Consider the following 20,342-nt stretch of genomic DNA (forward strand, 5'->3'; position numbering starts at 1 on the left):
CAATTGTCTACACGTACAGCCTGAATCATTACTAGATTGGACAGAACATTAATTGGCATTTTCATATGGTATTACCTTGTTAAGTTTGCATACCATACATGTGCATAAAGTCATATATAACTAAGTACTCATATGTTATGTATATATTCTATAAGTAGGGGGGAAATGAACTGTATTACTACCCTGTCTTAATTGACTGAATATACAAACATATATCTACAATTAAGAAACACACACAGAATCATGAGAATAAAAATCTTTATTAGTGTTTTATGAAGTCTGCATAATATGCCACACGCCTGAGAAGCTTATGGTCAGAAAAAAAAAGAACTGCTCTATCAATACGGCCCTCTACTGGTAAAACAACTGCGACATCTACTGTACTGACTGCTTTGCAAAAAGATTACTGTTAAATACACACATACTGTACTACTGTTATGTATATGTACGTCTGGTCCACGTTCAGGTTTTGTAATGTCATTTTTTTTTTCACATTCATATGTTGGAGGCCAAAGATAAAAACAATGTAACACTGGACCCTAACACACGGTTCAGTTCCCCAAAATCCAAACGCCACTAGGTGCACTTAAAGTACAATCACTAGTGCCGTAAGGTAAACACATGTACATCAAAAATAAGGGGGGAGAAAAGGGAGGAGGAAGGGGACATGTTATAAACTCGCAACAGCCACATAATGACAAAAAATGGCAGAGTTGAAGCTAATAAGTCTTGTTGTACATACTGTATTTTAACGACAGATACACACATTAACACACACAGGTCTTCTTCTGTAACATTTTAAAAGCCAATTGTTTCTAAGCACCAAAAGGCTACAAGAGGTCACGTGTGTTTCAAAAATAATAATAATAATAATAATAGAAGAGATGACTGAATGAATGGCCATTACAAAGTTTGTTTTTTACATGCCTCTGGAATCATTATAAGCATTACAAGGAAAGGAGTACTTTAAATGCACCAGATTTCTTTGGGAAAAACCAAAAAGGATAGAAACACATCATGTGGGGGCAGTGAGAGGTTTTTAATATCAAGACAAACTAATTTTTTTTTAGGGTAAAACGTAAAAAGGAATGATCCATGCCCTCCTTTTTAGAAACAGCTGTGGTCTTGAAAATATTACTTTAATAAAAAGTGAACGACAGAGAAAATTTAAGTATATTTATATATAAAAATACATGAGAATACAAAAAAGTAGCAAAACAATGGGGATATAGGCTAAAAACAGAATGATACCTTCAATTTCTCCTGGCGTTTTAAAGCTTCCCCCCCCCCCCCCCCAGGACTCCCAGTGTCGAGTCAGAAAAAGCGTTTTAATACCAGCTGATTCCCTCTGGTCCCTGCCCAGTGCACCTCTCTCATTAGCTCCAATACCAGGCTAATCAGCGGGGCTTTTAACTAGAGTGCCATATAATGACAAAGAAATAAACTACATCCAGATCGAGTTTGCAGTTTGTTTGGGGTTTTTTCTTTTTGGAATTACTTTATACTTTAACATTCCTATTTGTCCATTAAAGAAGCATGTCTTATAACGACACGCGTACAAAAAAAGAAAGGGCGAATTTTAAAATGTTTCCATAAAACACATTGTGGCGTTTCCACCAAGGCCATCGTTTTTCTTCACCCAGAGCCACCGCTAAAATCCCTCCTGACAATTTCCCAGAGAAAAGTAAACTTAGGATCAGAACAATGGTTGGGGTGGGATAGGAACAAGAACACATAATTTGAGCATTCAAGCTTGTGTTACTCATACAAGCAATCTTCAATACTGAGAAACTATTCACAGATATTTTTGGTATTTCCCCTACTTCCTGGACTAAAAACCAATATACATTTTCATTTGTACCACAAATAGATCTAATATTAAGGATTTGGGGGAAAGCAATTTAACAAGGTGCATGACATAGATGGGTAACAAAGTGCCAATTATTTTTTTTTTTTACTGAAAGGTCTGTATGCATGTGTGTGTGCGACAGTGTGGGTGCGTTTGTTCATGTGTGTGTGTGTAAAGGTAAAAGAGGGATGTGGAACTGGGCCACAAATACTATGAAGAACGTTACAGAAAATTCATTCTGTGGGGGTTTTCCTTTTTTTTTTTTTATGAAAGGACTCGCATGTTTGGGATTTAATGATCATGTAATGGGCTGCGGTTCTTTTTTTTGTATTTTTTTGGGGGCGTTTCTTCAGCTGTTTAGGACATACTGGAGCAGCGAGCAGACGGAGAACCCATCTGGGTCAGGACCTTGTCGAGCCACTGCAGCGGGCCGTTCAAGTGAAGCTCGATCCAGCAAGGAGTGCTCGTGACAGTCTGCCGCCTGGAAAACACAAAGCATGCATTTTAATATCTGACTCTTTAAAGTAGAGACACTACATACTGATATACACCTGGACATCAGCAGGAGAGGACTCTTTAAAGTAGAGACACTACATACTGATATACACCTGAACATCAGCAGGAGAGGACTCTTTAAAGTAGAGACACTACATACTGATATACACCTGACATCAGCAGGAGAGGACTCTTTAAAGTAGAGACACTACATACTGATATACACCTGAACATCATCAGGAGAGGACTCTTTAAAGTAGAGACACTACATACTGATATACACCTGAACATCATCAGGAGAGGACTCTTTAAAGTAGAGACACTACATACTGATATACACCTGAACATCAGCAGGAGAGGACTCTTTAAAGTAGAGACACTACATACTGATATACACCTGAACATCATCAGGAGAGGACTCTTTAAAGTAGAGACACTACAAACTGATATACCCCTGAACATCAGCAGGAGAGGACTCTTTAAAGTAGAGACACTACATACTGATATACACCTGAACATCAGCAGGAGAGGACTCTTTAAAGTAGAGACACTACAAACTGATATACCCCTGAACATCAGCAGGAGAGGACTCTTTAAAGTAGAGACTCTACATACTGATATACACCTGAACATCAGCAGGAGAGGACTCTTTAAAGTAGAGACACTACAAACTGATATACCCCTGAACATCAGCAGGAGAGGACTCTTTAAAGTAGAGACACTACATACTGATATACCCCTGAATAACCTGCAGCTTGTATGGATTTCTAGTTCAGGTTCAGTTTAATCTGCGGGGCTCACCTGTACTCGGCTCCCCAGCCTTTGACAAAGCTCATGCGGATGGTGCACATCCTGGTGAGCTGGTAAACCGCCTCGAAGCCTTGATTCACCGACTGAGCCAGCAGGGCCGCAAACTCCTGGTTGTTGAAGATTTTTAAATTGCAACCTAACGAGAAACAAAGGGATAAACAACAAAGAAGTTAACAGGTGTTTTCCTAGCCCACTGACACACCAATTCATTGTGCATGTCTGGTTAATTATAGGTTATTTGTTGTGTGCTCAGCTACACACGTTACATCTTCGGCACCTTACCTGGAGGAATTTTACACACTGTCGCCGGATGCCAGCCGTACCGCTGGTTGCAGTTTGGACTCTGGACAAAGATGGCGCTATCACTCAGGCACTCAGCAAAAACCTCCCCTCCGATGTAGTAGAGTCTAACTCCTCTTCCTGCAAACACACAGACAGTCAGAGGGTAGAATACGATATCAGTCAGACAACTCACGTGTTTCTGAAGCTGGGGTGGAAGCTGGGGTGGAAGCTGGGTGGGAGCTGGGGTGGGAGCTGGGGTGGAAGCTGGGGTGGAAGCTGGGGTGGAAGCTGGGGTGGAAGCTGGGGGGGTGGAAGCTGGGGGGGTGGAAGCTGGGTGGAAGCTGGGGTGGAAGCTGGGGTGGAAGCTGAGGTGGAAGCTGGGTGGAAGCTGGGGTGGAAGCTGGGGTGGAAGCTGGGGTGGAAGCTGGGGTGGAAGCTGGGGGGGTGGAAGCTGGGGTGGAAGCTGGGGTGGAGCTGGGGGGGTGGAAGCTGGGGGGGGGGTGGAAGCTGGGGGGGGTGGAAGCTGGGGTGGAAGCTGGGGTGGAAGCTGGGGTGGAGCTGGGGGGGTGGAAGCTGGGGTGGAAGCTGGGGGTGGAAGCTGGGGGGGTGGAAGCTGGGGTGGAAGCTGGGGTGGAAGCTGGGGGGGTGGAAGCTGGGGTGGATGGTGGGGTGGTGGTGGGGTGGAAGCTGGGGTGGAAGCTGGGGTGGAGCTGGGTGGAAGCTGGGGTGGAAGCTGGGGTGGAAGCTGGGTGGAAGCTGGGGAGGAAGCTGGGTGGAAGCTGGGGTGGAAGCTGGGGTGGAAGCTGGGGTGGAAGCTGGGTGGAAGCTGGGGGGGGTGGAAGCTGGGGTGGAAGCTGGGGTGGAAGCTGGGGGTGGAGCTGGGGGGGTGGAAGCTGGGGTGGAAGCTGTGGATGGAAGCTGGGGGGGTGGAAAGCTGGGGTGGAAGCTGGGGGTGGAAGGCTGGGGTGGAAGCTGGGGGGTGTGGAGATGCCTGGGGGGGGTGGAAGCTGGGGTGGAAGCTGGGGTGGAGGAAGCTGGGGGGGTGGGAAGCTGGGGGAGGTGGAAGCTGGGGTGGAAGCTGGGGTGGAGGAAGCTGGGGTGGAAGCTCGGGTGGAAGCTGGGGTGGAAGCTGGGGGGGGGGCGGAAGCTGGGGGGGTGGAAGCTGGGGGGGTGGGAAGCTGGGGTGGGAGCTGGGGTGGGAGCTGGGGTGGAGCTGGGGGGGGTGGGGAAGCTGGGGCGGAAGCTGGGGGGGCGGAAGCTGGGGGGGTGGAAGCTGGGGGGGTGGAAGCTGGGGTGGAAGCTGGGGTGGAGCTGGGGGGTGGAAGCTGGGGCGGAAGCTGGGGGGGTGGAAGCTGGGGGGGTGGAAGCTGGGGTGGAAGCTGGGGGGGTGGAAGCTGGGGTGGAAGCTGGGGTGGAGCTGGGGGGGGATGGGGGGTGGAAGGGGGTGGAAGTGGGGGGAAGCTGGGGTGGAAGCTGGGGCGGAAGCTGGGGCGGAAGCTGGGGCGGAAGCTGGGGCGGAAGCTGGGTGGAAGCTGGGGGGGTGGAAGCTGGGGGGGTGGAAGCTGGGGTGGAAGCTGGGGGGGTGGAAGCTGGGGTGGAAGCTGGGGTGGAAGCTGGGGCGGAAGCTGGGGCGGAAGCTGGGGTGGAAGCTGGGGCGGAAGCTGGGGTGGAAGCTGGGGGGGTGGAAGCAGGGGTGGAAGCTGGGGGGGTGGAAGCTGGGGTGGAAGCTGGGGTGGTGGAAGCTGGGGTGGAGCTGGGGTGGTGGAAGCTGGGGTGGAGCTGGGGTGGAAGCTGGGGTGGAAGCTGGGGTGGAGCTGGGTGGTGGAAGCTGGGGGGGAAGCTGGGGGTAGAAGCTGGGGTGGAAGCTGGGGGGGTGGAAGCTGGGGTGGAAGCTGGGGGGGGTGGAAGCTGGGGTGGAAGCTGGGGTGGAAGCTGGGGTGGAAGCTGGGGTGGAAGCTGGGGTGGAGCTGGGGGGGAGCTGGGGGGGTGGAAGCTGGGGCGGAAGCTGGGGGGGTGGAAGCTGGGGGGGTGGAAGCTGGGGGGGTGGAAGCTGGGGTGGAAGCTGGGGGGGTGGTGGGGCAGGCGAGCAGCAGCAACATGAAACACAGCAGCAGGAACATGAACACAGCAGTACAGCAGCAGCATAGCGAGGCAGAGGCAGGAAGACCTGGCAGCTTAAATAGAGCGGCATGTTAAGGAGAATGTGTTTGGTTGGTTGTAAGAGGGACGAGGTGCGTCACGTGTTAATGTCTGATTGGTGCTCGAGTTGACTGCCTGAACTAGCTCGCAGGCTTCGCCCCATATCTGACCTGAGCAATTATTATTCATTCTGTCAGATCTCCCTCTCCTCTTACAGTGTGTGCATCTGAGTGAGTGAGTGTGCAGGTGCTGCCTCCTGATTGGACCATCAGTCCCTCAAACTGCAGCATAGAAGTATTAGGGCCAGTGTTTACATAGCGCCTTTTTCTGAGCGGCAGCGTCTTTTTCAATGGATTCTAACGAGAAAAAGGCGCATGCCGTCTGAAGCAGCTGCCTAGACAAAAGGTGCTGCACCCAAAAGGCACTATGTGTACATGGGGCCCCTAGAATTAGGTCAATGTGTGATTATTTAAGTAAAGCGATACTAATACTAAAGCAGAATAGTAAGAGTGAGAAGCCCCTTTTTCTTTTTTAAGATGTAGGAGCTCAAGTTAGAGACTTGTGTTTTGTTGGGACTTGGTTTTTTTTGGTTAGGGAAGTCTAGATTTTTAGTTTAATCAACTTTTGTTTGCTAAATCGAAGAGTTCCCTTGTGTTGCCGACTGTTTCCTGGAAGAAGGAAGAGTGTGGAGACGCCCCTTGTGTTGCGTCTAGGTCAGGACATCAGCGGCACATTTATAAAACAATTTGTATAAAAAGGTGATTAGTTTGTATAAAGCTCCCAGCAGCGTAGTAAGAGTGAGAAGAACCTTTTTGTGTTATCAGATGTCGGAGCTCAAGTTAGAGACTTGTCTTTTGTTTGGTTTTTGGTGAGAGAAGTCTAGAATTGTTGTTAAGTCAACTTTAGTTTGTTGTAACAAAAAATGTAAATAAACTGCTAAACTGAATGTCCATTGTGTTGCTGACCCGTTCTTGGAAGTAGGAAGGAGTTGCAGTTCATGAAGTGTCTAAGTAACAAATCAGCGGCACATTTGGAAAACGTCTAAAAAGCTCCTCAAAGCTGTGGCGTACCTATGTGCCTCCGGGTCATCTCCACAGTGGCGTTCCTGTTGACGTTGGACAGCAGGCCGAGGCAGAAGCGCTCAGAGTTTGAAGGATCTGTGAATCCGTCCACGGTCAGCGAGGGCTGCGAGGCGTGAAACGTTTCCCCCACGCGCTGGTTCAGCTCGTAGTACGCTATCGAGCACCAGAAGGCCGGCTCGGAGTAGGTCACCGGCTGAAGGTCTGCAGCAGAGGACCCTAACGTCAGTAAGGTTTGTGGGGAAACATCAATTTCTGACACAACACAGTTTATACTTGGGACAAAATAAGGCACTGGAAATGCCTGTGATTATAATCTAACTAGGTGCCAAAATGTGATGTTTTAAAGCAATACTTTACCAACAAAACACTCATTTGTTTATCAATTACTCACAACATGTTACCTTGAATTTTTAAAGTGTTTCTCAAATGTTTCCACAGTAAACAAACAATGATAAAATGGAAACAGTCTTGATGAATTAAAGTCAATATGTGCAATGTCTATCGGCAAATTGATGTAAAAACGTCTGTTTACAAACTCTAATTTATCCAGTTGTATTCTCACTTCTTATCAAAACAGCACTAATTCTAATACATTACTATTATTTGTCAAGTCTGAAATGTTTCTTGCATCACAGCAGCTCTATTTGCAACGCCAACAAGGACACGTATTTAAGACTAGAAACAAGACAACAGACATTTAACATAAACATTATTAGAGTTTTTGATGCATGCATTTCACTCTAACATTACGAATACACTTTGTCACGTCTGCACGAAAGTGAGACTGTTTATGTGTCAGTGGTTTAAATAGTTACGGGTTTAGTGAAAAGTCATGAGTTTGTGAAGTAGTGAGAATCTGACTGGATAACTGAGACTTGGATTATACTGCATGAGTTGTGTGTGAGTTTGTAAACATTCTGATATAGTTTTGGTGTAATTTACAAACTTTTCTTTGTTTTCGGACTTTGTTCACCGCGGAGGCAATCAGGACAAATAATGAATTATTTAAAAGGTAACACAGGGTGGGTTGTTGATATACAAATGCTCATTTTGTTGGTGAACTATTCCTTTAATACACAGTAATGATTGTTCTGTATTGTATTTGCCTCTTACCCATGCTGTGATTGACAGGAGACAGAGTGCTGGGGGAGAGCTCCGCTGGAGAACCTGACGGAGAAAAACGGGAAGTCTTTTATTTAGACGGGATCACAGGAGATCAGAGCATCAGAGTTAGTGAAAGTAGTGGCTGCCTTGCCTGGGGATCCCATAACGATAGTGTAAATGTAATCAATTTGCATTAGAGTGATGAAGAATGGCGGAGTAAGAAAGATATTTTTGTACTTCTTACATATTGCTTTTGTTGATATTTTACACTTTGAAATAACTAAATGGATGATGTTTCAATTAAAAAAGTATCTCCCTCCTGCAAATGCAAACTGAGACTTGATGAGAATTTGGGAAATATCCATACATTCAATCTCCAAAAAGGAACCTGGAGAAATTCAAGAGGCTAAAATGCATTTTTTTCTGTAGTATTGTTAAATTGAACATGTACAAATATATAAAGAAGACTTAAAATCCTGGGAAAAATTGTACAATAGAGGTTGAAGACTAAAAATCACATAATTATAAATATTTATTCTTAATTCAAATGTTCTGTAATGCATGTAAACAGCTTAAGACTTGCTCATTAATGGCGCGTTTCCACTACAGCGCGGAGCCCGGTTTAAGAGGGCTGTGACGTCAGCGGCCCGTCTTTGGTTGCGTTTCCACTTGGCCTAGTACCGGCCGGCGGGTCCTAATTCACAGTTTTTCTGGTCTCATAAAATCGTGGGTCTAGGGCCAGAGACAACGAGGCTGAGTCGGGCTGAGTATGCTAAACTAGAGAGAGCATCGCTGGCAAGGGGGCTACAACTACAACAAGATGGACATATTTGACCGTGATTTAATTGTAATACACGTTTCAAAATGATGCCGAAGTAACAACATACTGATACCGGTTAGTAAAAACCATGAATTAATGCTTTGTCAAGTCTGCAGACAGACGGCAGGCGAAAAACCTTTTAAAATGCGTGTTTTCTAAATGGAGATTGGCTAAGCTAACGCAATATACGCTCCGACCGTCCACACTCACAACAACGGCCTATACAGACATAAATAAAGCAGCGACTGTATTCACCATGACACAGACAGTCTGTGGTTTGTACTTGTTTAACTTTTGTCTAGTTTCTGAACAGATATGAGGAGCTGTGAGCTCTGAGTGCTAACAGCTAACGGCTGTGTTGTTTTTCTGGGGTTCTCATTGAAGATGACGTCACGGCTCCGCCTACACTGCGTTACTATAGATACTACCCCAGTTCCTAAACTGTAATGGAAATGCGCCATAAAGTGAGCCAGTCCTAACGAGGCCTAGCCATACCGAGCGAGGCCGTGTAGTGGAAATGCGCCATAACAGAGCTGCAACCTCTCTGAATAATCGTTATGGTAATGTCAATGTTTGATTCAAAATCTGCTTTTAATGTAGAGTAAGTCAGAAGTAATTCACTTGTAAAAATATAAATATAACTTTTGTAAACCCAGAGTTGAAACTGGGTATTTGTAGTTTATCTCTAAGACAGGATCAGGTCTATAACACCTGATGCAGGTCTGTTGTGGATATCTTCCGCTGTTGACTTATTCCTTTAAATTAAAATAAAGAAAATACATTTGACTTTGACCCGGCTGAGGCAGACTCACGAGTGAAGTTGAAGGAAGAAGAAGGAGAGTTTCTACTCTAGAATACCTGTTTCCATACTTTGATTCATCTGTTGGTCGCTGGCCTCCCCATCCTCACTGATGTAGCCTGGAGGAGGCGTTTCTGTGGAGAGAAAGAGCGGGGAATTCAAAAAAGAGCTGGCAAATTATCATAATTTTATTTAAAGGGCAATTAGACCTACTAAAATAAAGGAAACTGCTCATATGGATCAAAAAGCTTAGACAGAATAGAATTGTTCAAAAACGTTTAAAATAAAGTCCTATTCGTAATAAAGTATTCAGCTGACACAACAACATATATATTTTCTTTGTAAAACTCCCATGATGCCTTGCTGTAACCTGTCTGGCTACCTGAGGCAAGGAAATTAAAGTACTTTTCTATTAACAAAAAAAAACGTAGCTTATTAGTATAATAACCAACGTGGTTTCCACTGTCTTTCTATTCTTCTGAAAAAATTATATTATATTTTTGTATATTTATTATTATTTATTTAATGTATAACAAAAACAGTCAAATGTATGCTCTGCATTTAACAAATCCTTGTAGTAGAAGCAGCAGTCAGCTATTATATATACTTTGACAAAAAACAACTTCACATCTACAGACTATATACCATGTACTTGACTTCCAACAACAACAACAACAACATAATTTAATCGTAAATGTTTCGTTTTACTTTCAGGGTTTAATTGAGTACATTATGTCAGCATTACTCAGAAGTAAATGTCAGAGGTGAACGGACCTGGTATATAGTTGTTTGGAGGTTCGATTCCTGCGGGGAAGTTTGTGTTCTCCGGTATGGAGTGAGTGTAATCGTCCAGAGGTGGCAGCTCTGGCAGGATCTCTGAGTGTCTTGGCACAAGAACAGGAGGCAGCACTGCAGGGAGGAAAAAACTAATGAGTTAAATACTAATCAGTTATACGCTGTTACTAGATTATAGTCAGGTGGTTTCATTATTGTGGTGAAAGCTTGACAAATGTGACTTTTTGCAGATTTTAAAATATTGTATATCCCTGAAACTCTTAAGGAGTAGTTCTACATTTTGAGGGGAAACGTTTATTAGCATGTTTAGCTGTTAGCTAGATGCTATGATTGACACCATTATCATATCGTTTTCTTAGATACTTCACAAGGCTTCAGCCAGCGGTCAGTTAGCGTAGCATTGACGCTAACAAAGAGGTACTCGAGGCAAAGATAGCCGCCTCTCTACTCCCCACTTTTCTAGTCATTATGCTAAGCTAAGCTAACTAACCGTCTGCTGCCTTACTGACACTAAAATTAATTAAATCGTATCATTATAAGCTCCTAGAAAGAAAACCAATATGTTTATTTCCCCAAAATGACATATTAATCCTTTAATGAAACAAAAAGGCAGACATCTGAACAAATTAAAAAGGCATTTTAACTGTCTTAGCATTCGGTTTAGCTTAGCGAATGTCAGTGAGAGGTTCCAACAGATTTAAGATTTTAAAATCATAAAACAATCAGAAATCAAAATGGCAATTTGTCAACCAAATATTTTTCAGTGATCAACAATTACCAAAAATCTGAAGGCTGTCAATTTCACAGAGAAGAACATCAGGCCGGTTTACCTTAACCTTGTCTTATACGTTAAATGTAAATAAATAAATGAAAATGAAATGCTTTTTGAAACGTCTAATGATAGAAATGTCTAAATTAAAATGGTAGGTAACAATAGAACCCAACCCTTGCAGAAGACACTGAAATAGGAAGATATTTGTTATTTAATTTCATATTTTCTTCTTGTACATATATTATATTTACATGTATATAGACTTCTTGCAATATTTTTGTATTTTATTATATATGTTGCATTGTTGGAGGAGCTCAGGTCAGAAGAATTTCATTGCCATTTCTACACTGTAGCTTTCATATGACAATAAAACCTTTGAATTGAATTTGAGGTGTTGCTGCGGCAAAAAGCTTAGGATGGTTGCATCAAAAAGTGAAAAACTCCACTGCATTTAAGACCAACAACATCCTCCTCCTCCATCCTAAATATTTTACCCCAATGTCATCACAAACAAAAAGATTCTTAATTCCTAAAGAGATCAAATGTGTGTGTTTTTAACCCAGTTAACAATGTCTTTACCAATACATAATCCAGTATGTTATTACATTATTTGCAGGATGGCATTGGTCAGAAATAGTATGACATTAATGTAAGTAGTCACATGATTGCTTGTAGTTTATGTGCATATGACCATAACACCTTTGAATTTGAATGATTTTTTTATATTTTGAGCAACAAAAGTCCCCTCACCTGGGGTCTCCACCCTCTGGTAGTGGTAGGGGTTGATGCAGACCTCATCCTTCTTGAGGTGGAAGGCGTACTCGCAGGCCTCGATGGCGCGAAGCTCGTGGTGACTGTGGAGGTCCGGCCACCGCCACAAACGACAGTAAATAACATGAGGAAGCCCCTTCCTGTGGGAAACCTGCAGGCGGCCATCCATGGTTCTGATTGGACGGCAAAACAGGAAGTGGTGGTGAGATAGGCAGAGATGGCATAAGTACACACATCCTTTACTCAAGTAGAAGTACAGATACTCGTGTTTAAAAATACTCTGGTGAAAGTAGAAGTACTGACTAAACTTCTTTACTCAAGTAAAAGTAAAGAGGGCTTTGAAATGTACTTCAGTAAAAAGTACCCATAACTAGCAGCTGTTTTAAAGAGTACCTGACCTCCCTTTATATTAATAGAACAATAATGTCATTGTTAGCTAATGAATGTTTCCATGCTGAACAACGGCAACATGACAACGTTTTCATTGGTCCCTCTTCTTTAGAGAAGACCAGGAAATGATGGATACACGGATCGTGTTCAAATCAATAGGCACGCAATGACTCTAAATAATAATGATCACGCCACCAAACACACATTCAAACTAAAGGAACCAGCCTGTTTGGGAAATGTAAGAAGTAGAAAGTTCAGGTATTTGTGTTCAAAATGTAAGAAGTAGAAAGTACAGGTATTTGTGTTCAACATGTAAGAAGTAGAAAGTACAGGTATTTGAGTTCAAAATGTAAGAAGTAGAAAGTACAGGTATTTGTGTTCAAAATGTAAGAAGTAGAAAGTACAGGTATTTGTGTTCAACATGTAAGAAGTAAAAAGTACAGGTATTTGTGTTCAACATGTAAGAAGTAAAAAGTACAGGTATTTGTGTTCAAAATGTAAGAAGTAGAAAGTACAGGTATTTGAGTTCAAAATGTAAGAAGTAGAAAGTACAGGTATTTGTGTTCAACATGTAAGAAGTAAAAAGTACAGGTATTTGTGTTCAAAATGTAAGAAGTAGAAAGTACAGGTATTTGGGTTCAAAATGTAAGAAGTAGAAAGTACAGGTATTTGAGTTCAAAATGTAAGAAGTAGAAAGTACAGGTATTTGTGTTCAACATGTAAGAAGTAGAAAGTACAGGTATTTGAGTTCAAAATGTAAGAAGTAGAAAGTACAGGTATTTGTGTTCAAAATGTAAGAAGTAGAAAGTACAGGTATTTGTGTTCAACATGTAAGAAGTAAAAAGTACAGGTATTTGTGTTCAACATGTAAGAAGTAGAAAGTACAGGTATTTGTGTTCAACATGTAAGAAGTAGAAAGTTCAGGTATTAGTGTTCAAAATGTAAGAAGTAAAAGTAAAAAGTCGTCAGAAAAATAAGTAGTGGAGTAAAGTACTGATACCAGAAACATGTACTTAAGTACAGTGACGAAGTATTTGTACTCCACTACTTCCCACCTCTGGAGATGGGGAACAAAGATGATCTCAATGTCCGCCACGGCAAACATTGTAAAGACACTCCGATGCCACATCAAGAACGTAACATCATACAATAATGGAGGATAGTCACCTGGTTTGGTCAGGGTAGCTGTAAAGGCCTGATGAATCCCACTGTTCTATCGTATTTGGTGTACTCAGTCCCCATATTTCAGAGCAATTGCTGTGTACAGAGAAAAAAACAAAAAGGAAATCATAAACATGGGACATGACTCATTCAGAAATATCAGTATGGGTAATGTGATCAATCAAAAAGCCCCGTTCATTAGAGTCTAATGGCAAAATAACGACAACACATTTAGTATTTGTAGCAGTGGAAAGGAAATTGGAACTTTGAATAAGAGAAATTTGACCCAAAAAAGAAATGTAAACTGGGAATGAGGACATTTGTAGAGTAGTTGCTTCTGAATAATAACAGAACAACAACACATATTAAATGCTAGAAGTAAACAACAACATTTACTAGACTTAAAGGGGTTGTATCATGCTTCTTTTCAGGTGTATATCAGTATGTAGTGTCTCTACTTTAAAGAGTCCTCTCCTGCTGATGTTCAGGTGTATATCAGTATGTAGTGTCTCTACTTTAAAGAGTTCTCTCCTGCTGATGTTCAGGTGTATATCAGTATGTAGTGTCTCTACTTTAAAGAGTCCTCTCCTGCTGATGTTCAGGTGTATATTAGTATGTAGTGTCTCTACTTTAAAGAGTCCTCTCCTGCTGATGTTCAGGTGTATATCAGTATGTAGTGTCTCTACTTTAAAGAGTCCTCTCCTGCTGATGTTCAGGTGTATATCAGCATGTAGTGCCTCTACTTTAAAGAGTCCTCTCCTGCTGATGTTCAGGTGTATATCAGTATGTAGTGTCTCTACTTTAAAGAGTCCTCTCCTGCTGATGTTCAGGTGTATATCAGTATGTAGTGTCTCTACTTTAAAGAGTCCTCTCCTGCTGATGTTCAGGTGTATATCAGTATGTAGTGTCTCTACTTTAAAGAGTCCTCTCCTGCTGATGTTCAGGTGTATATCAGTATGTAGTGTCTCTACTTTAAAGAGTCCTCTCCTGCTGATGTTCAGGTGTATATCAGTATGTAGTGTCTCTACTTTAAAGAGTCCTCTCCTGCTGATGTTCAGGTGTATATCAGTATGTAGTGTCTCTACTTTAAAGAGTCCTCTCCTGATGATATTCAGGTGTATATCAGTATGTAGTGTCTCTACATGTCTCCATGCTTTAATGTTCAAAAAGCTCTTTATTTTTCTCATACTGCCTGTGCTGCAGCACCTCTTTTCACCCTCTGTCTGAAACCAGAGCCCAGTCTGCTCTGATTGGTTAGCTTGCCGGCTCTGTTGTGATTGGTCAACCGCTTAGAGATGTCCCGCCCCTTAGCCTATCATATAGAATGTGTTGAAGCGCTAGCCAATAGAAGCGCGAGTGTTACATAGTGATTATGTGAGTAAACGAAGGAGTCCAGTGGAGGCGTTTCAGGCAGTGGGGGGGGGGGGGGGGGAGACTATTAACATGCACAAAAACCTATATACACAACACATAATAACACACTACAGGAAAGGGAAAACCCCCAAAAAAGCATAATAGGGTCTCTTTAAAGTGGCGAGCAGGTTAGACGAGCTCCGAAATCACAATCAAAATGTGCAAATGTTGTCTCTCATAAAGATATCCTGTACAAGGAATAATTTCATTCAGTTTGAGCCAGGTTCTCTACAAACAAAACATCTCGGCCTAGAACAATTCTCAGGCGATAACCAGCCGCTCGCTATCTATAGACATACAAACATCTGACGTGGAGATGTCTGCCATCAGGAGGAGTGAACCTGTTCACACCGTGTTCCCACTGCACCGAGTCTGAGCCATCAAGGCTGGCTGGCTGATAAAGAGAACATCTCCTCTCGCCTTTACATGGGGCTCTCATTCAAGTCTTTATCAGATCAATCTTTAGTTTGTTGCATCCCTACACGTTTGGTAATTATTATTATTATTAAGAGCTTCTTGTTTAGCAGCTTAGTAACTATTAAAAGCTATAGACAATCCTCAGTGTCCATTTTTATATTGTTCTATATATTTGTGCATGTTGTTTTGAATTCTCCTTTTAAAACAAACATTTATTAACTACTTGTATTTGTACAATTCTATAATCTAAGTATACATTTAACTGGTTTACTGTACATTTTTTTTGTTGAATATATTTGAATAAATCTCTTGCTGGAAAAAAATGTGTTTAAGTTATTTTAAATTCTCCTTTTTTCATTATTATTTACTACTTATATATGTGTGATTCTGTAAAGGACATTTATTTATTTACTATGTTCTATTATTTCTTAGGGGGTGTCTCTTTCTTTCTTGCCAATACAAATATTTATTATATTCTTGTAGTAGTATTCTAACCAGGCTTTTTTCTAGAAAGATATAGTATGAGGTGATACTGTGGCGCCGATATATCAATTATCCTGAAAACATGACGCCCGTAAACAAGATGGCGCCGTGGACGTAAACTCGACGTCGGCGCTCCGTAAAAACAAATCTGTCTCTGCCGTCTGACGCTCTATTCGACACAATTTTTCTATTTCTGGAAATATTATACAATTTTGGACGAACAGGAATATTGTTTTCTGGCATCACTTTAAAATGTACGGGGAAAATCTGCATTTTGGTATGAGGGCGCACGCCGAGAATAAGAGAGTCTGGTTTAGAAAAAAGTCTGTTAACTCATGTGTAATGCTTGTAAACCTGCTACTGTGAAAACACATCTTATCTTATTTGCCCCCGCCCAAAAAGAGAATTGCACGATCAGCATCAGCCCAAGATGTCAGGGTTGCATATTAAGCAGAAGTTTAAACTAATCACACTCACAGAGACAGGTCCCACAGGCCATAAGACTGTTAAACACATAACATTCATCCGTTTGCGACTCACATATATCAATATTACGTACTATATAAAGACTATTCTGCACAGTTTCTATCATATTCTGTTTCTATTATATTCTATTTTATTGTATTGTATTTACTTGCACTATTTTATGTGTTTTATTGTGTTGCACTGTTGGAGGAGCCTGTGACCTAAGATTGTCATTGTCATAACTACACTGTAGCTTTGAACACATGACAATAAAAGCCTTGAAACTTGAAAGGTGTAACAGTAGCAGATTTTGAATGAATCGTGCGGTCGTACCTGGGGATGGTGACACACTTGGTGTTGCAGTTCTGTGTGGTGATCGCTTTCTCCAGCTCGTCTAACTGACCCGTCTTCTTCAGCTTCTTCACTAAACTCTTCACCGCCTTCTCGCACCATTTCTCCTCCTGGCCGTTATGCTCTCCTCCGCCAGCGCCTCCTGAACCGCTGCTTGTCTTCTTCCAGCCCAGAAGCCTCTTCACCACAGGAGGGGTGAACGGCAAGATGGAGGACATCTTAGCTGGGAGTCTCCAGAGCACTCAACACAATCACACACACACACACACACACACACACACACACACACACACACACACACACACACACACACACACACACACACACACACACACACCTGGAGCTACAGTGTGGGCCCTTGCTCTGACGGGGCCCCTCTAGTGACCAGCGAGTCACACCCAGTGCTAGCAGGGGAAACTCAACAGAGATGGGCACCTTGGGAGAAAGTCACACACAAAGAGTATTGTTAAAAACAAGGAACAATAACAACTTTTAACTGCCACTCGATGGATTGCTGTTGTTTTGTGTCACTAGATTTCTAATGAAAATATAGTAAAAAAAAGACAACCATGTAGCCTCATCAATAGAGCCACACCCTCTTAGTCCACTTAATGGTATAGTTTTGGTCTTTGATGATTTTTAAAGCTCAAATTGATAAGTAAATTGATATGAAATCTCCGGTAAACTCCAAATGGTACATAATCGCATTGTTCTTTACAGAGAAACTCAAGTTTTACATATCTGTCTTTTAAATCAACTTGTCTTATCCACTTGCTTATTTCACTAGATTTCTAATGAAAATATAGTAAAAAAAAAAGACAACCATGTAGCCTCTTAGTCGACTTAAATGGTAGTTTTGGTCTTAGTTCAATACTGCTTTATCAGATTTTTTTAAGTTAAACTTCTGATATCTCTGGTACCTCAAATGTTCAAATGGTGCAAAACTGCATTATTCTTTAAATCAACTTGTCTATAAGTAAGATGAGAAGAGATGGGCACTTTGGGAGAAAGTCACAAACAAAGTACATTGCTAAGAACAGGGAACAATAATCACTTTTTTTAACTTGTGATTGCTCAAATTTCTACTGCGACTCAATGGATTGGCTGTGGGAGATGCAAGGCTTTTAGGCCCCGTCCACACGGAGACGAAACGGGTGTTATCCGCTATAGTTCTTTATCGTATGGACGGTTCGTCCACACAAGGCCGTAACGGAACCGCGGAAACGGAGCCCTCAAACGATAACGCATCCCAAAATGGGAAGGTCTGGTAACGCAACGCTTACGGCACCGTGTGTACGCCCTAAACGATCATAGCTCCGCCTCTCCTGCTCACCCCCGCGTCAATGCTGATGCGTTTCGCCAACAACAACAACAATGGCGGATCACAGGGTTTCGTTCCTGCTCCATACGCTACTGACCATGATACAGATGTTAGAGGAGCTGTAGATTTTGCACTACCACAACCATCAGTAACAAGTGGACATGGAGAACTACATGACATGGAGAACTACATGAACTACATGTTGCTAAATCCACCGCGGCATGGCAACCATGCTCGGGGGGTCTTCTTCGCTGCTTTTGGTGTATTTTGTGGCGGAAGTACAGCGCCACTTACAGGCCCGACATATGTACTACAGCGTCTCCAGCAGGTCGAGCGGTCTCGTGTAGACGGAAGACTTTTTTGATATCGTTTTCATTTTCGTCTCCGTGTGGACGGGGCCTTAGTCACTTGCATAGTTTGTGGCTGCTCAATGTGCTAAAGTACAAGTCACTAAGTACATGTACTTAAGTACACTTTAAAAGATCCTGCTTAAGTATTTCCATTTGATGCTACTTTGTACTTTTACTCCTCGACAGTTCAGAGGTAAATGGTGTACTTTTACTCCACTACATTCATGTAATACCTTTAGTTACTTTACAGATCTGGATGAATGATGTGAAATATAATCAAGTGTTAATTCAGACTTTAGTTCCACCTGGAGTAAATTCACAAGCTACCCTGCAGTATACAAAGTCATTCAAACTAGCTGCACCTTTACCAGCTTTGTTAACACTTTAATGATCAATCATTATAAAACATATCATATATTATTCTGAAATGGACCAATCTGCACAATGACTACTTTTACTGTCGCTACTTTAACTATATTTTAATGATAATACTTTTACTTGAGTACCATTTTGAATGCAGGACTTTTACTGTAACAGAGTATTCCTACACTCTGGTACTTCTACTTTTACTCAAGTACACAATCTGAGTATTTCTACTTTTACTCAAGTACACAATCTGAGTATTTCTACTTTACTCAAGTACAAGATCTGAGTACTTCTACTTTTACTCAAGTACACAATCTGAGTATTTCTACTATTACTCAAGTACTAGATCTGAGTACTTCTCCCACCTCTGTGTAACACAGTGAACACTCTCATAAACAAGGACTATATTTTGTGACAGGCCCCCCAATGCTAAAACCAACTGTCTTGGATAGGCCGGCTTTTAGCTTCACAGAAATCACAACACTCACTTCACTAGCGTATCGTTAGCATTACAAGGCTGAATCACTGTAAGCTAAATAACGAAAAGAGAGCATGTATAGCTCACGAAGCTAAGCAGATTGAAGACAATTCATGTAGAAGCCCTCATCTAGCTAGGCAGGCTAACGTTAGCTAGCTTATCTGAGCTAGCTCATGGATGTATAAACTGGATACTCCGTTCATTCCTATGAGAGCTGCTCAGTATCGCATGAAGCCCAAAACAAAGCGACTGTAGCTACAGAAAGTACCCGTATGTAGGCCCAGGGAGCATGCGCAGTTGAGTTTCCCCTTAAGCCCCGCCTTCCATCACCCGCTCTCGGCTCAGTTAAATGAATGGAGAGAGAAAATAACTCTAGATTGAGGTTTTAACGCATTTTACAACTTTTTAGACACTAATGATTAAAATAAGGGCTATTAAAGAGTTCGTGCTGGCTAGTTTATTTAGCTAAAAAAAAGGTACACGCTGATTTACAGACGTCTCTTTCCCGATGCAAGTCAATGGGAAGAAGTATTTTTCGGGCCAACATGACGTGACGGCAGTTGTAGTACCACCTAGTGGCCACTATGTCCATTCATAAAAATCGGCTTCAACGGCCGGCGCACTTCCTGTAGGCTTCAGCTAACTGCCAGCTTGTTATCAAAAATCCTTTTGTTGTGATCCACAAAAAACCTCCTATGCGCAACAGTCAAGCAGCGAGACTTTACTACCTATCATCAGCCTGCCCGGGCTTGTAATTAATGCAATAACACATTATATAAATGCATGATTGTAAACGTTGTTGTGTTGTACTTCAACGTAGCTATTTGGATGTTTGTGAGTTTTAAATAAACGGCAACAAAAAACGAGTTAGCATCTTGGACGAACTCTTGGCTAACGGACCTTCACACAAAACAACATGCTTCAAAGTCGAGAAAAACAGACAAAAACATGTCAATAGTTACCCCAGTTTTAATGTCCAAAACTCCGGTTTTTGAGAGAAAGATGTGCACAGCCTTTTTGAGCACCTTGTTGACATAAAACGGTGTTTTACTGCAGCTAATTTTGACAAGGCTTGTTGGCTCTCCTCAAGTTGCTACTGAAAGCTAGTTAGCTAGTTAGGTAGACTGGAACAACAAAACAGACCTGATGGTTACGTACGAGCTCTTAGTCCCTCCTACTCAGAATCTGATTGGATGATTACAAGAAGACAGACTCTGGCTATTGGCTGATAGCCTTGACAATCATTATTGTTCATATATAACTTATTTTGGAATTCATGGTGAACTTGTTGATTTTACATTACTATTTAGAACGTGTATTCATCCTTATTTTAGTAATTCACTTATTTTGAGCGGCTGATTGCATGTCTGACATGTTTGTAGCCTGCATTTGAATGTTTTATAATATATACATATTTCTTATTTTGACA

General features: G+C 42.1%; 1 protein-coding gene across 4 annotated transcripts; it reads right to left on the minus strand.

The window, feature by feature from the left end:
- Positions 1-241: 241 nt before the first annotated feature.
- Positions 242-20,019, minus strand: LOC117484765 (mothers against decapentaplegic homolog 2). Of its 4 annotated transcripts, none has more exons than XM_034133194.1 (11): positions 19,876-20,019; positions 16,381-16,833; positions 13,276-13,365; positions 11,698-11,891; positions 10,155-10,289; positions 9,452-9,514; positions 7,771-7,824; positions 6,646-6,858; positions 3,437-3,574; positions 3,146-3,290; positions 242-2,330 (listed from the first exon to the last, which is right to left on the minus strand). In XM_034133194.1, exons 2-11 carry the CDS (start codon positions 16,614-16,616, stop codon positions 2,207-2,209), a joined length of 1,392 nt encoding a protein of 463 aa, XP_033989085.1. In that variant the 5' UTR covers positions 16,617-16,833; positions 19,876-20,019; the 3' UTR covers positions 242-2,206. The 4 variants fall into 4 exon arrangements, with proteins under 4 accessions (XP_033989085.1, XP_033989083.1, XP_033989084.1 ...); XM_034133192.1 differs by having other exon boundaries at positions 6,646-6,873; XM_034133193.1 differs by having other exon boundaries at positions 9,440-9,514.
- Between the last annotated feature and the right edge of the window lie 323 nt (positions 20,020-20,342).

The sequence above is a fragment of the Trematomus bernacchii genome, unplaced genomic scaffold (genome assembly GCF_902827165.1).
Source record: "Trematomus bernacchii unplaced genomic scaffold, fTreBer1.1, whole genome shotgun sequence".
Lineage (NCBI taxonomy): Eukaryota > Metazoa > Chordata > Actinopteri > Perciformes > Nototheniidae > Trematomus > Trematomus bernacchii.

What these genes read in the sequence shown, in the direction of transcription:
- LOC117484765 (XM_034133191.1), bottom strand. Translation starts at nt 16,616, where the DNA reads ATGTCCTCCATCTTGCCGTTCACCCCTCCTGTGGTGAAGAGGCTTCTG. An exon ending in AAGTGTGTCACCATCCCCAG is followed by an intron (nt 13,366 to 16,380) that starts GTACGACCGCAC and finishes CTCTGTACACAG; the next exon opens with CAATTGCTCTGAAATATGGG. An exon ending in TCCAAACAACTATATACCAG is followed by an intron (nt 9,515 to 10,154) that starts GTCCGTTCACCT and finishes TTCTCTCCACAG; the next exon opens with AAACGCCTCCTCCAGGCTAC.